At 45.9% G+C, this 20,444-nt stretch overlaps 1 protein-coding gene across 3 annotated transcripts in view; it reads left to right on the forward strand.

The window, feature by feature from the left end:
- The window catches only part of Kctd3 (potassium channel tetramerization domain containing 3), a 42,448-nt gene that overhangs the window by 14,519 nt on the left and 7,485 nt on the right, over positions 1-20,444 (forward strand). For 2 of the 3 annotated variants that reach the window (XM_028876754.2, XM_028876753.2), the window contains exons 9-14: positions 1,714-1,904; positions 7,315-7,430; positions 11,942-12,029; positions 12,109-12,225; positions 13,801-13,971; positions 18,409-18,564. In XM_028876754.2, coding sequence (XP_028732587.1) covers positions 1,714-1,904; positions 7,315-7,430; positions 11,942-12,029; positions 12,109-12,225; positions 13,801-13,971; positions 18,409-18,564 — 839 coding nt within the window. The remainder of the gene's footprint in view (positions 1-1,713; positions 1,905-7,314; positions 7,431-11,941; positions 12,030-12,108; positions 12,226-13,800; positions 13,972-18,408; positions 18,565-20,444) is intronic. The other variant, XM_028876755.2, reaches the window with a different exon arrangement.

Below are 20,444 nucleotides of genomic sequence, written 5' to 3' on the forward strand. Positions count from 1 at the left end.
TCTTTTAGAGTTTATTAGATTCTTTTTTTATGTTTATCTTAATACATCACTCCCATCTGGTGGCTGAAAAGGGTAATTACAGACATTACAATGGAGAGAAATTGATAAATTTTGCCCTTTATTGCTTTGAAGCTTAAGTTAGGAAAACATTAATTCTCATTATGGCCTGATTTTGTGAGCTGTAGTTGTCCTATTACTTGAGCATACATATTTAAATGAAAATGGTGGCCGTGCCTGTGCCCATGCCCGTTAAGCAATGCCACCCAGGTCAGTGTTCACCGTGTGCCCACAGTGTCCACAGTGGGAAAGGGCAACCTGCTAGGCAGGACCAGGATGGTACTTTTGGTGACTTCTTCATCATGATGATACAAACAGGCTGTAAACCTGGAGGCTTGCTGTGCAGTCAGGTAGAGTACCTGTCTGGAAGACCTAAATTCACACAGGACAGAGAAATCTGTTAGAAGTGGGAGCCAGGCATGGTGGTACAAGCCTACAATCTCAGCCCGAGAGTCTGAGGCAGGAAGATGGAATTGGAGACACAGTAAGTTCTACTACATGCCAGCCTCGGGTACACAGAAAGACCTTACCTCAGAGAGAGACAGGCGAAGGGGCCAGGGAGGAAGAGGAGATAACCAGAAGGGGCACCTGTAGTCACTGGAGAAGCCCAGAGGTGCCCTTGTGAAGTGTCCCATCTCGACACATGTAAACCATCTCAGAGGAGGCTTCTCAGCCACTGTGTGTTTGTTCCAAGGGCTTTCAGGTTATGAGGTAATGTCATCTGAGCTACAGAGACTTCAGTTCTTGCCACGTCACACTAGTGACATCATTCATATGATTGCTGACAGGAAGGAATACAAATTCCATCCAAAATTCTGACTGTTGTTGGCCACCATTGTCCATGCAGAATGACAGTAGTAGCTTTTGGGAAAATGTGAGAAATACAACTATCTTAATTTTTTTTATTTTTTAAAGTATTTTATAAAACAAATTCTTTAGAGAAATACATATTCTGGTCCTTTTTTGTGGCCATATGTCCAATGTATGTAAATGTAAGCTCAGGAATAATACTGTCTTTGTAGATTGTACCAGGCTTTTTCTTTTGGGCTACCAACCAGCTCCCAAATCATGACAGAGAAACGTATTATTAGTTATGAATGCTCAGCCTAGCTGAGGCTCGTTTCTGGGTAGCCCTTTTAACTTAACCTGTTTCTCTTTATCTACCTTTTGCCTCAGGGCTTTTTACCTTTTCTTACTATCTTGATGTCTCTCTCTGGCTCACTGATGGCTGCTTGGCTTCTTGCCCTGGATGTCTCTCTCATTCTCTTCTCCTCTCGAGCCTAATTTCTCCTTGCCTATCCTTTCTCCTGCCTTCCTATTGACCATTCAGCTTTTTATTAGGCCAATCAGGTGCCTTAGCCAGGCAAGGTGAAACAGATACAGCATATCGTTACATAATTAAACACATCTTTACATCGTTAAACAAATACAGCAGAAACAAAAATAACACACCTTTATACAGCAGCATAAACAAATGTAACACATCTTTGCCCAGTTAAAATAATATTCCTCAACAGTAGATAACACATATCAGTTACAGTAAGTCGATATAGGTAGGTGGAGGGTGTGGCCATCTGTTTATTTATTTTTGCTTTGTTGGTTTCTGTTCTCTTCCTCTTCACCCCTAAGTCTACCTTCCATGTCTGTTCTTTCCAGGATCAAGGAGTCTTCGGGGTGGCAGCAGGTGTTTACAAGCCCCTATCTGGACTGGACCATTGAACGAGTGGCCCTGAATGCAAAAGTGGTCGGAGGTCCTCATGGGGACAAAGACAAGATGGTGGCCGTCGCTTCCGAGAGCAGCATCATCCTGTGGAGCGTCCAGGATGGAGGGAGTGGCAGTGAAATCGGTAGGGAGGTCGAGGTTTAGGAGAGATTGGGGGGAAGTGTGACAGCCAGCGGGGCTTGTGACACTTTCTGCGAGGGCCTAGTGGCTCTCGGCCATCAGTGAGAGGACAACATTAAGGCTTCAGGGGAGCCCCAGGTTCACTTTGCTCTGATGGAGCCTGGATGTGGCACAGAAGATTGCTCTCTCAGGTCCGTCCAGTGGTGGCTGTTTGCCGCCGCGCTCACACTCCAAGGATGGGTACAGCTCATGTCGCCTCATTTCTGTAGTCAGATTTCTCAGACTTTCTTGGTCTCAGAATCAGAGCTCTCTTAGTTAATCAAGACCAGAAAGTGTTGTACAGGTTTTTAATCTGTTGGCATTCACCTTATTAGGAATTAAACTTGCAGTTTTTAACAATTTTTTTTTTTTTTTTGGTTTTTCGAGACAGGGTTTCTCTCTGTAGCTTTGTGCCTTTCCTGGAACTCACTCTGTAGACCAGGCTGGCCTCGAACTCACAGAGATTCTCCTGCCTCTGCCTCCCGAGTGCTGGGATTAAAGGCGTGCGCCACCACCGCCCGGCAACATTTATTGATATAAAGAATAGCAGTGCTAAATTCACTGCATGGTGATTCAGATTGCATGTTAACAAAGAGATGTTTTCCAAAAAGAAAACTTTTGAGACAAGTGATATTGGTTAGTTTGTAGATCTCCATGATGTCTGTGTAAACTTTTGTGTGCATGTGTGTGGTTACGCATGCGTGCCTCTGAATGTGTCAGTTCGCATGGCCGTGTGCCTGTCTGGAGTCACAGGAAGATGTAGGGTGTCCTGCTCTGTCATTCTCCTCCTTACTCCCTTGAGGCAGAGTCCTTCACTGACTTGGAGCTTGCTGGGTTCTGCCCAGGCTGACCAACAAACCACTGATCCCACTGTCTGCTCGCACCCCACCTCTAAGGCTAGGTTGCAGGCAGGCAGGACATTTTCTCACTTTTCAGATGTGTGCTGGCGATCTAACCTTGGGCCCTCACGCAGATGCGGCAAGCACCGTTGCTCCTCATAGTCCTGTGTGATGTCTTCTGTGCTCTTAAGTCTATTTCTGTCTTCCGTTTGCTGTGACACGTGGTTTTTATTGACGTGTGCAAAGACAGGGTGGCCTGAAACAGATGAACAGCTGGATCTTTTCAGATAACTGGGGCTCTTTCCCTTGAATCCTGTTCCAGAATTGTGAAACTTTTCTAGCTCTGCTGAATTGAAATCCTCCAGCCTGTTTTGTTCTTTGAATGGTCTTTATTCCGGGCCTGAGTTTGTAATACCTGTGCTGGTCGATCAGAAATGTTGGCTTGCCGAATTAGGCAGCTTTTCTAGACAGTGATACCGTTCACTATAAGTTTTAAACTGTCCAGGCCTTGGTATCAGCACTGGTTGTACATCTGACTCCCTGTGTTAGCAAGTGGTCACCTTCAGCTGAGATCTTCAGACTGCTAATTTTCACTTGAAAATGTAGTAGTTTTACATTAGGTGCCACCTCACAAATAATGATACAGAGGTTTATTATTAATTATGAAAGCTTGGCCTATAGCTTAGTTTTGTTCCTAACTAGCTCTTTTAGCTTAAATTAACCCATTTATATTAATTTATGTTATATCACACGGCGTTACCTCTCTTCCATTTTGTACCTCCTGTTTCCTCTCAGAGTCTACTGGTGTCTCCTCTAGATTTGCTCTCCTCTTCCTTTCCTGGAAATCCCACCTATACCTCCTGCCTAACTGTTGGTCGTTCGGCTTTTTATTACACCTTTCACAGTAATACACCTTCACACAGTGTACAAATATCCCATAACACGAACCTTTGAATTTTTTTTTTTTTGTTGTTGTTGTTTTGTTTTTCGAGACAGGGTTTCTCTGTGTAGTTTTGGTGCCTGTCCTGTAGCCCAGGCTGGCCTCAAACTCACAGAGATCCACTTGGCTCTGCCTCCTGAATGCTGGGATTAAAGGTGTGTGCCACCACCACTCAGCTGAAACTTTCAATTTTTATAGCTGGCAACAAATACTATCTGATGCTTTCCTTGAATTAGGTTTTATTTATTTATTTTTGAGGAACACTATGCCAAATACCAAATCTCTTTCTCCACGTTCTCCCTCTCTCCCTTCCTTGTTTCCTCTCCGTGAGTGTCCGAGGTTTTCATCAAGGCATGTCACTGTGAGATGGCACCTTATCTACTTGTGGCTCTTGGGACTTCCCACCAGTCCACACACTCATAGCACCCTCCTTCATTTATTCCTGGGGTGTCTTTAGTGAGACCCCTGTGCAACTTCTGTGTGCTTGTGTGTGTGTGTGTCTGTCTGTCTGTCTGTCTGTCTTCGTGTGTGTGTCTCACCACACAGTGTTCATCTCAGTATGGTGATGGGAATCCTGGCAGCAGGAAGACAATGGCCCGTATCTTGAACCCTCTGATGTCTGTTGAACATTGCTTAAAACTGTCACCTTGTATTTTATCCGATTTTGCTGTTAGTGTTTTAAGGTATGGAATAATTGAATACCATTTATTCTATCATGGTTGATGGGATAACTTTCTCCTTCAGTTTGTTAGAAAACACATTTTAACATTAAATACACACTGCTGTGCTGGCTATTTTTATGTCAACTTGACACAAGCTGGAGTCATTCTGGAAGACAGAACCTCAGTTGCAAAAATGTGCCCCACCACCACCACATGCCCAGATTGGCCTGTGGGTGAGCCTGTGGTACATTTTCTTGATTGGTGATTGATGTGAAGGGTCCAGGTCACTACAGGTAGTGCCACCCTTGGGCAGTGGCTCTGCAGTATTTAAGAAAGCAGTCTGAGCAAGCCATGAGGAACAAGCCAGTAAGCAGTATTCCTCCAAGACCTCTGTATCAGCTCCTGCATGCAGGCAGGCTCCTGTCCTGACTTCTGGGATGTTGGACTATAAGCTGTAAGATGAAATAAACCCTTTCCTCCCCACCTTGCTTTTGGTCGTGGTGTTTATTGCAGCCAGAGACCTGAGACAGCCGGTAAATAAACAGAAAGTTAGGAACATCTCCTTTCAAGTGCTATTGTGAGTGGAGATTTACTCCTCAGCTTATTTCCAGAGACTAGCAGGATAGAGAGCCGCAGTAGGAGCTGGGCCCATGCCAGCGTGTGCTGTCCTTTGGAATTTGGCAACAACATCTAGAGAACATTGTTGGGCTGGTGGCTTCATGATGGGCTCTCCCAAGGCTGAACCTCTGCCTCACAGCTCAGGGAGACTCCAGGACTGTTGCTGCAGGCAGTATTGTATGCGAGAGGTTGTTGCCTTCCCTGTGGACCTGGTCAGGATCCTTGAGCCTAAGTGGGAGTGACACTTTCAATTCCTGAGACCATTCACAGTGTCGTCCTTGATTTTCCAAACCTCACCATCTCTGGAGGAAAATCAGCTTGCTTTAATTTCTGCCGCAGGACCAAATGCAGTTTGAAAAGTTGTCCAGACTCAAAACCCTAATACCGCTGTGTAAATAATTATGTATAGCGTGGGATTGCTACCTTCTGTGTTGGTGCTGTTTGTTTCTTTACCTGGTTTTGTCGAAGGGCAGTAGTGGTGGTTTATGTGTCTTATAGCTCGGTCTTGGTTGGCAGGTGTTGTAGTCATGTGTCTGATGTATAAATATGTATTTATACAGACACTTAAATGTGTAAGAGGAGATGTTCCCGGCAGGACTTTCTCAGATTTTCTTCTGAAGCTTTGGCTTTGCCCATTTGTCATCTTTCTTACGGCTTTATTTCTGACGTTTAAAATATGTGAATATGCGTGAGTACAGTGTGAGCATAGGCCATGGTGCATCTGATGTCAAGGCAGTCTTTTGGGAGCATAGGCCATGGTGCATCTGATGTCAAGGCAGTCTTTTGGGAGCATAGGCCATGGTGCATCTGATGTCAAGGCAGTCTTTGGGAGTCGGTTTTCTCTTCCACTGTGGGTTTTGTGGCTCTGACTCAGGTTGTCAAGCCTGCACTGCCTGCACTTTTATCTCCTAAGCCATCCCACTGGTCCCATGGCTCTTTTCAGTTTGCTTTAGAACTTTGAATGGGCAGTGTGATGCTGCTGGTCTTACATGTAGTATAGTCCTGAACACAGAGAAAACTCCCAGTGCCTCTTTGAGGCCCAGGAAAAACAGTCATCTTGTCTGAGTTGTGCTTCTTAAAGTACACTCTGTTTCCCCCCTGAGTTCTTTAAGGCCTCATGAGTCTTTGTTTTGGTAGCTAAATGTTGAAAACAGTTGTTCCCATTGGCACACAGGCACGTCTTTGAAATGCTTTAGTAATGGTCCACACATAGCAGGATTTATAGAGTGGACTCAGTTTCCTGAATTACTGGATTAAAAGACATTTTCCAGAAGGTGTTTCTCAAGTAAGATGTTTTATTGTCACCATTTTGGTGTCTGAGTTTCATCACACCATTTTTACAGTGAGAATGATAACTGAGACGTTGGGCTTGAGCTTTTCATAGATGATTACGTAGGAAGAACACGAAGTGTGGCAGGGATGGTAACTCATCAGAGCCCGGGTTCCTGTCCAGACACTGCTGGAGACAGGCCAGTGCATAGGCCCCCGTGCACCTGAGAGGAGCCTGGAAGTCAAACTCCTGCCTCAGATCACACTGCCCCGTTCTCAGAGTTTTAACTTAGCCTTTCTGATTCTCCAGTTGACGACACTGTAGACCGTTGGAAACCCACCTCCCATGACTTTTTCCTCAGCCCTTCACCTGTCTCCTCTACCCTTCTCAGTGTTACTGTTCCTGTACATCCTTCTGTTGTATTGGCGTTGAATGCACTTTACTAACGGTAAATCCTGTTAAAATCAGTCTCCTTGTGTTTTTATCTTCTTTTAGAAATCATCTGCTTTATACAGTTCCTTTTTAGCTAGTTTGACTGCAGTGGAAATACTGGAAAACAGTGGTGGGCTAAAATAAACTTGTAATTAAAGGCTTACGTGCTTGTTTTGAGTACAGTGTGACTTTTTGGTCTTCTGTTTACTTCTTTCTGCATTTTTAGACCCCTTCAGGATAGTTGGGTTGTCAGTGTCCCCAAGATCTAGTCTATGAGCAGGATACCTCTGGATTTCCAGCAGATCTTAGCAGGTCTTGCATAGTCTCAGAGTCCTTGCTATTCCTGCCGAGCAGGTTGTGATGGTGAGCTAGGATTGAGGACCCCAATGGGAGACAACATGGCTATGGGAGATTGCTGGGCAGTCAGTCCCCTCTGCCTCAAGAGTTTCAGAATGGCTTAAGAACTTTGGGGTTCTGCCTTATTTCTGGTCCCTATTGAACATAGAGCACAGTCAGTAGGCTTAAGTCAGTAACCTAAAGGTGCTTTTAATGTAGGTTGTAGCTGGTTATAAAAATGGTGCCTGATTAATGTCTGTTTGCTTTTGCCATTTAAGGTGTGTTCAGTCTTGGTGTTCCTGTAGATGCCCTCTTCTTTATTGGGAACCAGTTGGTGGCCACGAGTCACACAGGAAAAGTGGGAGTGTGGAATGCTGTCACTCAGCATTGGCAGGTTAGTCTCAATTAATGGCTCATTAAGAAGTGAACACAGTTTCATGCTGACTGCCCCTTCTTACAGGATTCCCACCAATGGTTGATTATGTCCTGCCAATGGGAGACTGGTTTCTACATAGAAATCTATTTAAAGGGAGTTTGTTTTATTTATATAATGATAAGCTATAACTGAGTCTTGGCAATTTTTGTTTCCATTTCCCTGAGATTTTTAAGAGCTATATTGTGTGCATGGGAATCAAGCAAACTTCATTTATTGAGTGAAATCATAGCTGAGTCTAGACATAGATAGGCTGTTCAGAGATAATAAGTAGTCAGCCAAAAATACCTTCCAGGGCTTAAGGAGAATGAGACCAGACTGAAAAAGTGGCTGACAGTTGATTCTGAAAAAAGGGGGGAAGAAATTACGGGCTTCAGAAGTAATAATGTGAAGGTCAAGAAAGATTTTCAGGGATTTTTGTTTGTTTGTTTTTGGTTTGTTTGTTGGTTTTTTGGTCTCGTTCTAAGCTAAATACACTTAAGGGACTATGCTTTTTGGTTTTTTTTTCTAGGGTAGGAGAAGCTTGAGCATGTTTTAGGTGGAGAGGGGAGTTGCAGAGAAAGCACTGGAGACAGGAAGGATGGAGTGTGACTTTTTCTGCAGAAGTGAGGAGGGTGTGGGGTGCAGAGCTCAGCTAGAGAGGCTATCCAGACCCTCCGTTCTCTGGGCAGATGCTGAGGAAGGAGAGTATGTGGGAGTGTTACCAAGGCCCACAAGAATTCATGGGCTAAGTGATCCATTAGTACTGAGAACTGGGACAGGAACAGGGAAAAGCAAGTGCAGTGTTTTGTTAGGTGAATATAGCATGCGTACCAAGGGCTGAGAAAACAGAATGATGGCAGAGTTGTTGGACCAAGACAACAAGGAAGCTCTGAGAAGGCAACTTGGGTAAGAAACGGGATATCAGGGGACTGGAGGGAACTTCAGCAGGCTGGTAGCTGCTTGGAAGGGATTGGGAAGAGAGTGGTGGCAGTGGTGGCTGGGACCATTCTCACACTGCAGCCTGTTGAATCTCTTGTTGAGCCGACTTGAAAATGCAGCCAGCTCTCCATATCCTTGGGCTGTGAATCCATAGATTCAGCCAGCTGGATTGAGAGCATTCCAAAACAGGATTGACATCTTCCTTATTATTGTTCCTAACAATACAGAGCTCAGCTGGTGGAATAGCATTCACATTAGAAAATGCTAGAGAGTCTAGAGATGATGGAGTAGAGGTGACCTGCAAATACTGCATCTGTTACACTTGTGCAGCCAAGGTTTTGGTATGTTGCGGGTCTTGGAGTGAACCCAGCATACATACTGATGAATGGGAAGCCTCTGGGCATCGGGGTGAGCATGTAGGCATCAGGAATAGAATATAGGCACAAGTCAGCTGAGCCAGGTGACAAGATACTCAGCAGAGGTGAAGGGTGGATTTCAAAGTGACAGTCTGGGGGAGGATGTGACATGATTGACATGAGGTTCTGGAGGAACATTGCTGAGATCTTAGGACTGAGGAACTGGGGAGCTGGTAAGCCTGGATGAGTCTCAGTTAAGGGGTGATAGTCTGGGAAGTTGTTTGAGTTTCAGTGAAGACACAGAAGTCAGGTTTGCATAGAAGGGGTTATGCTAAATGGAGCAAAGGCACTGCAGGGGCTGTCGGTGTGAAGGTCATAGGCCAAGGGACAGGGAGGCACTGAGTCACCAGGAGTCGCCTGCTGCTGGAGCCCTGCGGAGAAGAGCGTGGGTTAGGGGAGTTGTGCTCTTCGTCACTTGTGTTACACATTGTCCACACATGTCAGCACTGACCCTGGAAGGAGCAGCTCCTTGATTGTCTTCTTGGCCTTTGACTGATGTCAGAACTGAGCATAAAGGCTCTCTTAGCTTTGAGTTCCAGACTGGAGCTGGGGACGTTCTGCTGGTCTTAGCCTTGGCTGTTTGTCTGTGTATCACCTGACTCTTCATGCCTGGAGCATTCATGCTGAAAACCACATCTGACATAAGGATTTGTTGCACATTTCAGAAAGACCCTGGGAAAGTTGTGCATCCGTGCAGCAAACGAGCTTTAGAACCCAGCTGGATTTCTCCCTAGTGCATCTCAGAGATGGCCTGCTGTGTAGCCTCAGTCTCCTGTCTGCAGATGTCAGGAGACAGCTCTGACTGCAGGCTGGCTCCCAGGACTGCTGGAGCACTAGTTGACTAGGTTCTGAGTTGGCCTTTAGCAACATTCTGGCCACAAATAGCAGAGGAAGTGCACAGGGCAATCCCTGAGTTCTTTACTTTAAATGTAGTCAGGATGGATTTGACATGTTAGATGACTCACTAAGCTTCACATCCACAGTTAACCTTAAAAAACATTGTAAAATTCATAGTTTTCTATCAGCATCTCAACTGTGCCTTAGTAAAATGCCGATGAAATGTTATAAAAACCAATCTAGTTGAGATAACAAATTGGGCTTTATTTCTTATTCCCTGTTAATTTAATCTTTCCCTTCTCATACAGCACAGCACACACATACACCATGATGCCACAAAGGGTTAGTAATACAGCAGCATTCATAAGTGTTGCCAAATAGGGAGTTCAACCTAAGGACCATCATTTCCCAAGCTCTTTGAGGTGAAATTTCAGCTTACACTAAAAAGATCGATTCAAGCAAAGATTGATCACACGTTTTATTCTTCTATCAGAACATGGAGAGTCCCGTGGATGTCTGTCCTGGAAAGCAACAGTGGGGTATATATACTTTGCCTCTGAAAAGATGGGAGAGTGTTGCCTGTTTTCATTGTGAGGGTGGAGACTCAGTGAAGATGGCTTCAGCAATGGCTCAGCAGTGGAGGCTGTGCTTGAGGAGGAGACACTGACCCTGAGTAAGGGTCCAGAGTAAACTCTGTAGCCTTATGGAGTAGGCTGGACCTGCAGAGGGGAGGCCTCTTCCTGTAGACCAGCAGACAGCGTTTTCCTGAGATGAGCCTTAGAAGCTCCAGGCTGCTACCAATCTTAGCAAGAAGGGGCCTGACCTGCGCTGGATACCGTAGTGTGGGTGCCCAAGTGCTTGTGTAGTGCTGGAGCTGGAGAGAGGCAGCCGGCTGGGGCCAGAGCTTGGCGAGTGGCAGGCAACGCTGCCTTGACCCTCAGACAGCTTTACTTCCGCTCGGAAGCACTGGCAGTCACAGTCCAGCCGCAGGAGATGCTGCCACGTCCTCTGAGAGGCCTGACCAGCGTGGAGGTGAGATGCTGGCCTTGTCTGCCGAGACTTCACCAGTGCGGCTCGTTGACTGGAACTGAAAAGATGTGTACAGAGCAGAGGGTCCTGTGTGTGGGAGCTCAGAGGAATCACAGAGCAGAGGGTCCTGTGTGTGGGAGCTCAGAGGAATCGTTAATCCCAGGTGCCTGCTCCATAGCTAGAGTGGACGGAGGCTCTGGCTTGCTCTTCTTGTTCTGGAAGACGCTTTTCTTGTGTGGGTCCTAGAGCCTTCTGCTCTCTGGTTTCTCTCCTGACCTCTGTTGAGGGGCCACTCTCCCCCCTGTGATTACACTACACACCTGGCTTCCGTGCCTGACACTCGAGAATTCTCTTCTGGTTCTCCTTCTCTGTGGGAGGTGTACAGGCTCCTCGAGTTGCGTGCACGCTTTGTTAGATGAGCTGTGGCACGAAAAGAAAGTGCATGCACGCAGCAGAACACGCGCAGCTCTTGCCCTTGCTGGGAAGATGCATGAGCAGGGATGGCCTCTGTGCCGAGTTCACTGCTGAACTGTCCTGCTGACAGGGGCATCTGTCCTGGCCTCTTGACTCCCGGCTTCACAGCATCATTAGGCCATTAGGGACTTGGACACAACGCCCTCTGGCCTGGCAGTAGACATTTAATCCTGTTGCCTGCTGCCGCCACTTTGTTTCCTTGGTTTTATTGTTTGTGGTAACTTAAGTCTTTGGATTCACAGTTCCTTGTTTGCAAAGCAGACTGATTGCTTTGAAGAGGCACTATTTAATTCTAGTCCCTGGAAAACAATTCACATGGGAGCCTGCCTCTGCCCTTTCCCAGAAGAATTTTCAGTAAGGACAGTAAAAGCAGGACGCTGTCCACTTGAAGTAACTGTAACAGGTTGTCAGGCAGCTGCATTCTGTCTGAAAATCACTTGTGCTGTTCACTAGTTCTGGTTAAACACTGTGTGGCTTCGGCACTTTAGTGTATATGAGTGAGTTAGGAGGAAAGGGCGAGGTTTGCCTTGGTCTTCTAGTTTCGCGGGCTGTGATGTGATGATCCCTTGCAGAGGACATGATGCATCTGACTTCGGAGAGTATGGGCTGCTGTGGGATGCAAACATGCTAAAACGTGTATCTTTAAAGCCGTGTGGGTGCTTTTGAATTCACTGGCACTTAAAGACAGTTCATGAGCTAAGCCTCCCTAAATACCCAAGGAATCAGTGTTTTGAGAACAATGGAACAGAAACGAGGAAGGATACTTCCTAACGTGTAATGACCTTACTGCATCAGGTGCAGGATGTTGTTCCCATAACCAGTTACGACACGGCAGGCTCCTTCCTTCTCCTGGGATGCAACAACGGATCGATATATTACATAGGTGAGTGTCCAGCATGCTTTCTACATGAGGACACAGAGACCTCACCTCTAGTTCTGACTACACGTGTTCTTGTCTACAGACATGCAGAAGTTCCCGTTACGGATGAAGGATAACGACCTCCTTGTCACTGAACTCTACCATGACCCCTCCAATGATGCCATCACTGCGCTGAGTGTTTACCTCACCCCCAAAACAAGTCAGTACATGGCCAGCCTCGGGGGTTCTTGAGACTGTGTATATTTAGAGTTTACTGTTGGAAGATGCCTTGTAATGAAGGAATGCTGAGAAATACTACCATGTTAACATGTACCTGGGGACAGACCATGTGCTTGAGTGTGATGCTTGTACATGGTATTTTACTGAATTTGTTAGGTAAAAGAATCATTAGCACTAAAGAATGATAGTGCATGCTGAAGTGGCTGATGTTTTAGTCCAATTTAAATCATATTTTTCTAGACCGGGGCCACAAACTATAGGTGGTTTGTTATACATGCTAGCCATTCCTCCTGCCTCCCTCATTCTTTTTTCAGTAGTTCTGTGCACTGTCCTTAGCTGCTCTCAGTGATGGAACTGAGAGGTAGTGACACACAGTGTGGGAAGCAGAAGTTAAAAGACTTAATTACCACTTGTCCCTTTAGAGAAAGCTTGCTGAGCTCTGCTCTAGAACGAGTGTAATGAAGTATGGATTCCCACCCCCAATACGATTTACACTAAGGTAGAACTTGGGAAGTTTTAGAAATCAAAGTCCTTCCTCCTGTTGACAAAACTTTGGAAGCATGAGAATGGCGTCTGTTTGGCTGGAGTGTCCTGTTCTGTGCTCTTTCCCTTTGGCGGGTGTTTCAGGTGAACGAGGGAAAGTCCACAGTTTTCGACCTGTGAAGCCTGTTAGAATGCAGGCCAGCAAGATCCTGTCTGTCTTTGGATTTGTGGTGGCATGTGGCGCCTGTTTAAGAAAAGCCATGAGGGCAGGAATGATGCCTCAGCCTCAGCGCTCGCTGCTCCTCCAGAGGACTCAGGTTTTGTCTGTAGAACTGAGGTGACAGCTCACAGCTGTCTATAATCCCGGATCCAGGGATACCAGGCATGTAGCTGGGGCACAGATAGGCATGCAGGTGAAGCAGTAGCCATACACATAAAATAAAAATGAACCTTTTCAAATAGGAAGGAAAGAAAAGAAATGCAGAGCTGCAGCCGAGCCAGGCTGGATTGGAGGAGGCATCGTGGTCGGCAGTGTGGTCGAGCATTGCGGGTGGTGTGCCTGACCCACGTAGTGGTGTCTGAGGCTGTTTGTGTAGGCGATACTTGTTGACTCAAGGATGGCTCAGTTCTGTAGCAGAAGTAAAAAGCCACGGCCACTCGGATCTGTAAGTCCCATGGAACGCTGCTGTGGGGATGCTGTGTCCCTGGTAGGCCTGGCACAGGAGGTTCTTAGTTTTCTAATCTGTACTGAGTTAGTGCTGTCTCAGGCGTTCTGAAGTACCGGTGACTCAGTTTCTGTCAGTAAGGAGCGGAGGTAGGTAGACGTGTGAATATAGAGATAGTGTGGAATTGCCACAGTGCAGGAGGGGGGCGGGGAGCAGTTGTATTGTAGAATGAAGGGCCAGGAAGACTTACAGGAAGTGCAGACTGTGACTGCTGAGCAGTGTCAGGTGTGTTTGCCAGTGCTCTGGTCATGCGCTCTGATTCCCACTCTGCCTCTGCCGTCACAGGGAGCCTCGCGGTACAGCGTTCTTTTAGTCATTACAACACACTGCTGTACTGTGGCTCCTAGGTGTCAGCGGAAACTGGATTGAGATCGCCTACGGGACGAGCTCCGGAGCTGTGCGAGTGATCGTCCAGCACCCGGAGACTGTCGGGTCGGGGCCGCAGCTCTTCCAGACCTTCACAGTCCACCGCAGCCCCGTCACAAAGATCATGCTGTCCGAGAAGCACCTGGTGTCAGGTACAATAGGACTCCATGCTGCCTGCCTCGGGCTGTCTGCTTTCCTTGTGGTTTACGCTGGGCCTGTGACTGGAGGTTGTGGCTTTGACTTGGCCTGGGTGTACTGCATGTAAACTTAGGCCATATCGCATCTCTGCTTATTCTCTGATATTTCCTTCTTATGACAAGACGCATATCAGATCACTGCTGAGAAGGTTTTCTAGGTTTGACTTCAATGTAATGTTTTTGGTTACCTTCAGTTTTAAGCTAAAGTTAAAGACTTAGAGGTATATTTTGATAGTTGGTTACCTTATAAAATGTTAAAATTTCATAACAATATATAAAATTATTTGAAGAAAAATAATTTTGTGTTTATAGTTCCCTATAATCACAAAACTTTAAATATTTAGATAATGAAATAAATATTACATGTTAATTTCATAGCTTAATGAGGGCTACTTTTTTAACAAAGTAAAATTCCATAGAAGAAATTCATGCAAGGAATTCCTAGATGATTTCCAGATGTGGTGACATTTCAGTTGTGAGTTGTCTATAGCACATGCTTTTGAGGAACCCTGCCCTCTGTGTGTTCATGAGCATCATTTTCATATGCTGGCTGTGTTTATTTGAACAGCACGAAAAGATCTTGTGTTCTCAGTGAATGCTGGGCAGAGCTGGGTATCTACCCATGAGTGAGTGAATAGCTTCACCTCTGTCCAGCACCTCACTGGCCCTTGTGTGCTTTATGAAGCAGTGCTCACCCGATGCCATTGGTGCTTTCTTCCTTCTCGTTCTGGTTCCTTGCTCGACTGAGAGTGCTTTCTTAGCCTCCGTTCTCTGTATGCTCCCTGCTGATCGGACTGTTTGTCGAGACCATACATTCCAGTCCTGCTCTGACTTCTCCACCTAGAGTTGAAAACTTCTCTGTCCTGCTTCTGTGTCCCATGTATTATGTCCAACAGGTAGCCCAAATCAAACCTGGGCAAAGTAGAGGTTTTTATCATTGATAGAGAACTGAGAAGCCACTGGAATGTACAGCATCACCATCTATTTACTTCTACTTAAAATCTGGGGATTCCCCTGGGTCCCCCTGCTTTTACCTGAATGCACCCAATACACCAGTAAGTGGTTCTTGCTGCCTCGTGTGTTGCAGAACTGATCTCTCCTGTTGCCTCAGTGCAGTGACTCAAGTCATTTCTTCCCTGGCAAGTACGGCAAGTACTGGACAGCTCACGCCAGGCCCTGTAGAAATGCAGTCTAGACCGGAATACCACTGGCTTTCCTGGGTAGCATGAAGTCTACATTTATTTACCTTCTAAATATTGTCCTAGAGCCAGCCTACATTCTTTGGATCATGAGATGCTAAGCTATTGGCTTTTCTGTTTTGTAAAAGTCCTTAGACTGTTTTGTTCTGGTTCATTTTGTTTGACAAATTTAGGTTTCCACGTGCTTGTTTGGTTGTGCTGTCCTCCAGACTCTCACACACTTCCCCTCTGTCCTCCAGACTCTCACACACTTCCCCTCTGTCCTCCAGACTCTCACATACTTCCCCTCTGTCCTCCAGACTCTCACACACTTCCTCTCTGTCCTCCAGACTCTCACATACTTCCTCTCTGTCCTCCAGACTCTCACACACTTCCCCTCTGTCCTCCAGACTCTCACACACTTCCCCTCTGTCCTCCAGACTCTCACACACTTCCCCTCTGTCCTCCAGACTCACACACACTTCCCCTCTGTCCTCCAGACTCACACACACTTCCTCTCTGTCCTCCAGACTCTCACACACTTCCCCTCTGTCCTCCAGACTCACACACACTTCCTCTCTGTCCTCCAGACTCTCACACACTTCCCCTCTGTCCTCCAGACTCACACACACTTCCCCTCTGTCCTCCAGACTCTCACACACACTTCCCCTCTGTCCTCCAGACTCTCACACACTTCCTCTCTGTCCTCCAGACTCTCACACACTTCCTCTCTGTCCTCCAGACTCACACACACTTCCTCTCTGTCCTCCAGACTCACACACACTTCCCCTCTGTCCTCCAGACTCTCACACACTTCCTCTCTGTCCTCCAGACTCACACACACTTCCCCTCTGTCCTCCAGAATCACACACACTTCCTCTCTGTCCTCCAGACTCTCACATACTTCCTCTCTGTCCTCCAGACTCTCACACACTTCCCCTCTGTCCTCCAGACTCTCACACACACTTCCTCTCTGTCCTCCAGACTCTCACACACTTCCTCTCTGTCCTCCAGACTCACACACACTTCCTCTCTGTCCTCCAGACTCTCACACACTTCCTCTCTGTCCTCCAGACTCTCACACACTTCCCCTCTGTCCTCCAGACTCACACACCTCCTCAATCAGGTCTCCATTCTATGTAAAATCAACTACCCTGTCTGCTAGAGTCACCCGTGTGCTCTTCACAGGCTCACCATGTGATTGTACTGTTTGCTGTCTTCTGTCTCCTGGAAGATCAGTTCCGCAGCTGCAGTACCTGTGTTCTGCTCTCTACTCTCAGCCCTTGAGTGTGGCTCTTACACAAAGATGCTGGAAATGTGTATGCAGGATGGTCCTGTGACTCGAAGCTCTTCGCTGTGCTGTGCTGGTTAAAGGGCAGTGCTTTGAGATCCTCATTACTGTTGGTGGTGGCTATGTCAGCGTAGCATGTGATGCCAAAGCAATGCCTAAAATAATTCATATTTCAACATGGAATATTACATATTAGTCTGAATAAGTTGTTAAGGAAAAGCCCAGTTTAAGCACAAGTCTGGAGTGTTCTGTGTTGTCATCCCCTCTGCCCCCTGGTGGCTGCTGGCGTAAATGCAGCCGTGTGCTTCTGTGGTGTACTTCCTAGTGTCTGAAATGAGTCTTTGCAGCGTGGTTTAGGCACAGAGTTCTGTCTTGGACACTTGAAGCATCCCGAATCGCTTCAATTATTTGTCTTCCCAGTTCTGCTAAGTTTGGAGAAGTCGGGGCCATTTCCCACGAGACTGGTTTAAAAACCTTCCCGTGCCTCCTGTTCTTTACTGTGGGCTCTGAGAACTGAGGATTCCATTACTACTGCAGAGTGCAGATGGGTTATTTGTTGGTATTCGCTGAAGTTACTTCCTACAGTTTTCTTTAAAGTACAAAATGGACAGAACTGTGATTTCTGCATAGAAGTTTTACATTCCTAGTATTTACAGATGCCTTTTAAAATCATTACAAATGGCAAGTTAGTTTTTTTGTTTTTCTTGTTAAACAAAGCAAAGAAGTATACTTCCTGCCTGAATGGTTTCATGTTTTGGGGTATATCTTTGTAATAAGCATGCCCATTTAGAACAAAAATGTGGAGCGAGGTTAGGAAGCAACTCACCATCGTATTCCTAGTCAGAAATGAAATGCACCCTGGGGCTATGGAGAGGGCTCATGCTTGGGAATGCTTGTTGTCTTCCAGAGGACCCAGGTTTGGTCCTGGCACCCATATCAGATAGCTCATAACTGCCTGTAATTCCACCCCCCTCCTGGTCTCTGAGGGTAGGCACACATGACATGACAAACATTCACATTAAAAAATTTAGCCAGATATAGCACACACCTTTAATCCCAGAACTTGGGAGGCAGAGGTAGTCAGATCTTTGTAAGTTCTAGGCCAGCCTGATCTACATGGTGAGTTCCAGAATAGCCAGGGCTACATAGAAAGACCCTGTCTCATAATCGCCCTCCCAACAAATGCAAATAATAATTAAAAGGTTTAATTAAAAGATTTTAAAAGCCTAATTGGAATATGTGTATTAATGCATACTTTTTTATAGAAATAATGTCCAGCTCTAGTGTAGATTCTAATGTGACTATGAATGAGCAATAAGTAACAGGTTCCTATAAGATATTTGAAAAGTGCTTGTCACCAGTTTTCAGCCACTCCTGGCTTAGGCTGGCCAGTGTCTGAGTGACATAAAGCACTTCTCTCTCAAACTTAGAAACTTTCCACGTTTATGTCTTGTTTTTTTTGTTTTTCAAACAAGATCTTGCTGGCCTGCACTTACTATGTTTCCAGCTGGCCTGGTGCCACGCCTCCCTCCACACCTGGCTCTGCTGTTTTTAAAGGAACTCACAGGCTCCCTCAGATGCTGTCGCGTTTGCAGCAAGAGACTTATATTTGGTTCTCTAACTGCAAACGTTGTTATTTGTGCACATGCACAGCCTGTGTGTGGAGGTCAGAGGGCACCTTACAGGAGTCAGTTCTCACCTTTGACCGTATGAGTCCTGGAGAGGGAGCTCAGGCCGTCAGGCTTGGTGGCAAGTGTCTGCCTGCCGACTCATCTTCCCAGGCCCAGTTCTCCCACTCTAGTTAACTAGAACAAACTGAGTAGTTTTCAGATAAATGTGCAATCTGCCTTTTACAGTGTACTATGATCTGCTTACCGTAGAAGAGGCTGCGGAGTGGTGTGATGACTCTGTGTTCTTTCCCAGTGTGTGCCGACAACAACCATGTCCGTACGTGGACAGTGACGCGGTTCAGAGGGATGATCTCCACTCAGCCAGGCTCCACGCCCTTAGCGTCATTCAAGATCCTGTCCTTGGAGGAGACAGAAAGCCATGGCAGCTACTCCTCTGGAAATGACATAGGTAGGCATCTTCCAAGATGGAAATCCAGGACTGGGGTTATCATGGGACTTTTATATTTTAATTTTGAAAGTCATTCAAAGTATTTTTTTAATGTGTGTATGTATACGTGTGTATGTATGTGTGTGTGTGTGTGTGTGTGTGTGTGTGTGTGTGTAGGTGTGTGTGTGTGTGTGTGTGTGTAGGTGTGTGTGTGTGTGTGTGTGTAGGTGTAGGTGTGTGTGTGTGTGTGTAGGTGTAGGTGTAGGTGTAGGTGTAGGTGTAGGTGTAGGCTGACCTCAGAATGATGCTGACACAAGGTCTCTACTAGCCTGGCACTTACCAAATAGTCTAGACTGGCTGGCCAGTGCTCTCCCAGGACCTGCCTGTCTCTGCCTCTCCTGCATGGGCATTTCACACCCAGCCCGGCCTGGCTTGTTCCTGTGGACTCTGGCACTTGAGCTCAGGTCTGTGTGTTTTACCGAGGCAGCTGTCTTCCCAGTCCCTGTTGTTTCCTTATTAGTTCTGTGAATTCACAAATTACATTTTTGAAACATTTGTTACTATTTAAGAAGTTAAGATGAACATTTTCCTCTTAATAGCATTTTCTCCTTTAAGTGTTATCTTCAAATGCTAACCAGCTAGATTTGTTTGTAACTAATACTGTGATTGATTGCCGTGCATAATTGAAACTTGACGTTTTTTCTTTTGTATTTAACAATTATTGAGAATAAAATTGAAGCTGGGAAGAGTCAGCGTTGTTATGGAATTAGAGTTGTTTGATCAGCCTGTGCACATCCCTGTACTCTGCTCCCAGCAAAAGTGGTGTGGTTAGCCTGATTCTCAGGCTGCGTACTGTTCATCTGTGAAATGGGGACGATGATGGTTGCTTTCCTTATGTAGTACCTAGGAAGCACAGAGCCAGCATTTACCACCTAGTGATAAAAATGCCACTGATCCTTTTGTGAATGGGTGTGCCCATGCATGGGAGATAAAGGCTGGGGATGTACCTCGGTGTTAGCCTGCTCCCCCAGCACATCAGCAACAATAAAGAACTTGTTATGTGGAAGTTTGCGTGTGCCACATACTTTTTATGGAAAAGCTTCTGTTAATGAGTGCCATAAAGAAGGAGTTATTAATCTCCCCAGTTTCTCATGGCAGGATTTTCTTATATAGTTTGATTCAGTCTTCCTTCCTTGCCCAGTGTAATAGAGGAGAAATAATTGAGTCATTTTTTAAAAAATGATGTATTTTTATTTTATGTCTTATCTTTGTTTTATTTTATACTTATTTGTTGGATGACAGAAGAAGGCAGCTCATCTCCAGAACTGGGGTTACATATGGCTATGAGCCACTGTGTGGGAGCTAGTAACTGAACGCAGGTCTTCTACAAGAGCAGCAAGTGCTTTTAACCTCTAAGCCATCTATCTCTTCAGCCAAAGCCTTTCATTTTTATATTGAAAACCTTTGAGTGCAGCCCCAAATAGACTGAGCGTCTATAGTCCAGAAGTCTGAATCCCAGTCACCTACAGCTCGTTCAGCCCTGTGTGAAAGGTGGAAAGATCCGCACAGTGAAACTTGGTTCCCTTCATCCTGTTAGATCTTTGTTTAGACTGATGTCCTGTCCTCAAGGTGTCTCATTCTGGATGTGAAAATTACAAAAGTCCAGTCACTCCAAACTGAAGAATTTGTCGTCCAGGAGCCCTGGACGACGTGCTGCTGGGCACTGTGTGCAGGCGCCTGCTTGGTGGCAGCTGCTGCTGGTGTTTTCTGGAACTCGATGCAAAATGATTTCTTTTGTGTCCTGAGAAAATAGAAAAACACTGAAGGAGCAATGTGGTTGATGGAGGCTTCTGATTACTAAATTCTTTGAAAAACATTACATTTTGTGTGTGTGCACTTGA

Source organism: Peromyscus leucopus, chromosome 15 (genome assembly GCF_004664715.2).
Source record: "Peromyscus leucopus breed LL Stock chromosome 15, UCI_PerLeu_2.1, whole genome shotgun sequence".
Lineage (NCBI taxonomy): Eukaryota > Metazoa > Chordata > Mammalia > Rodentia > Cricetidae > Peromyscus > Peromyscus leucopus.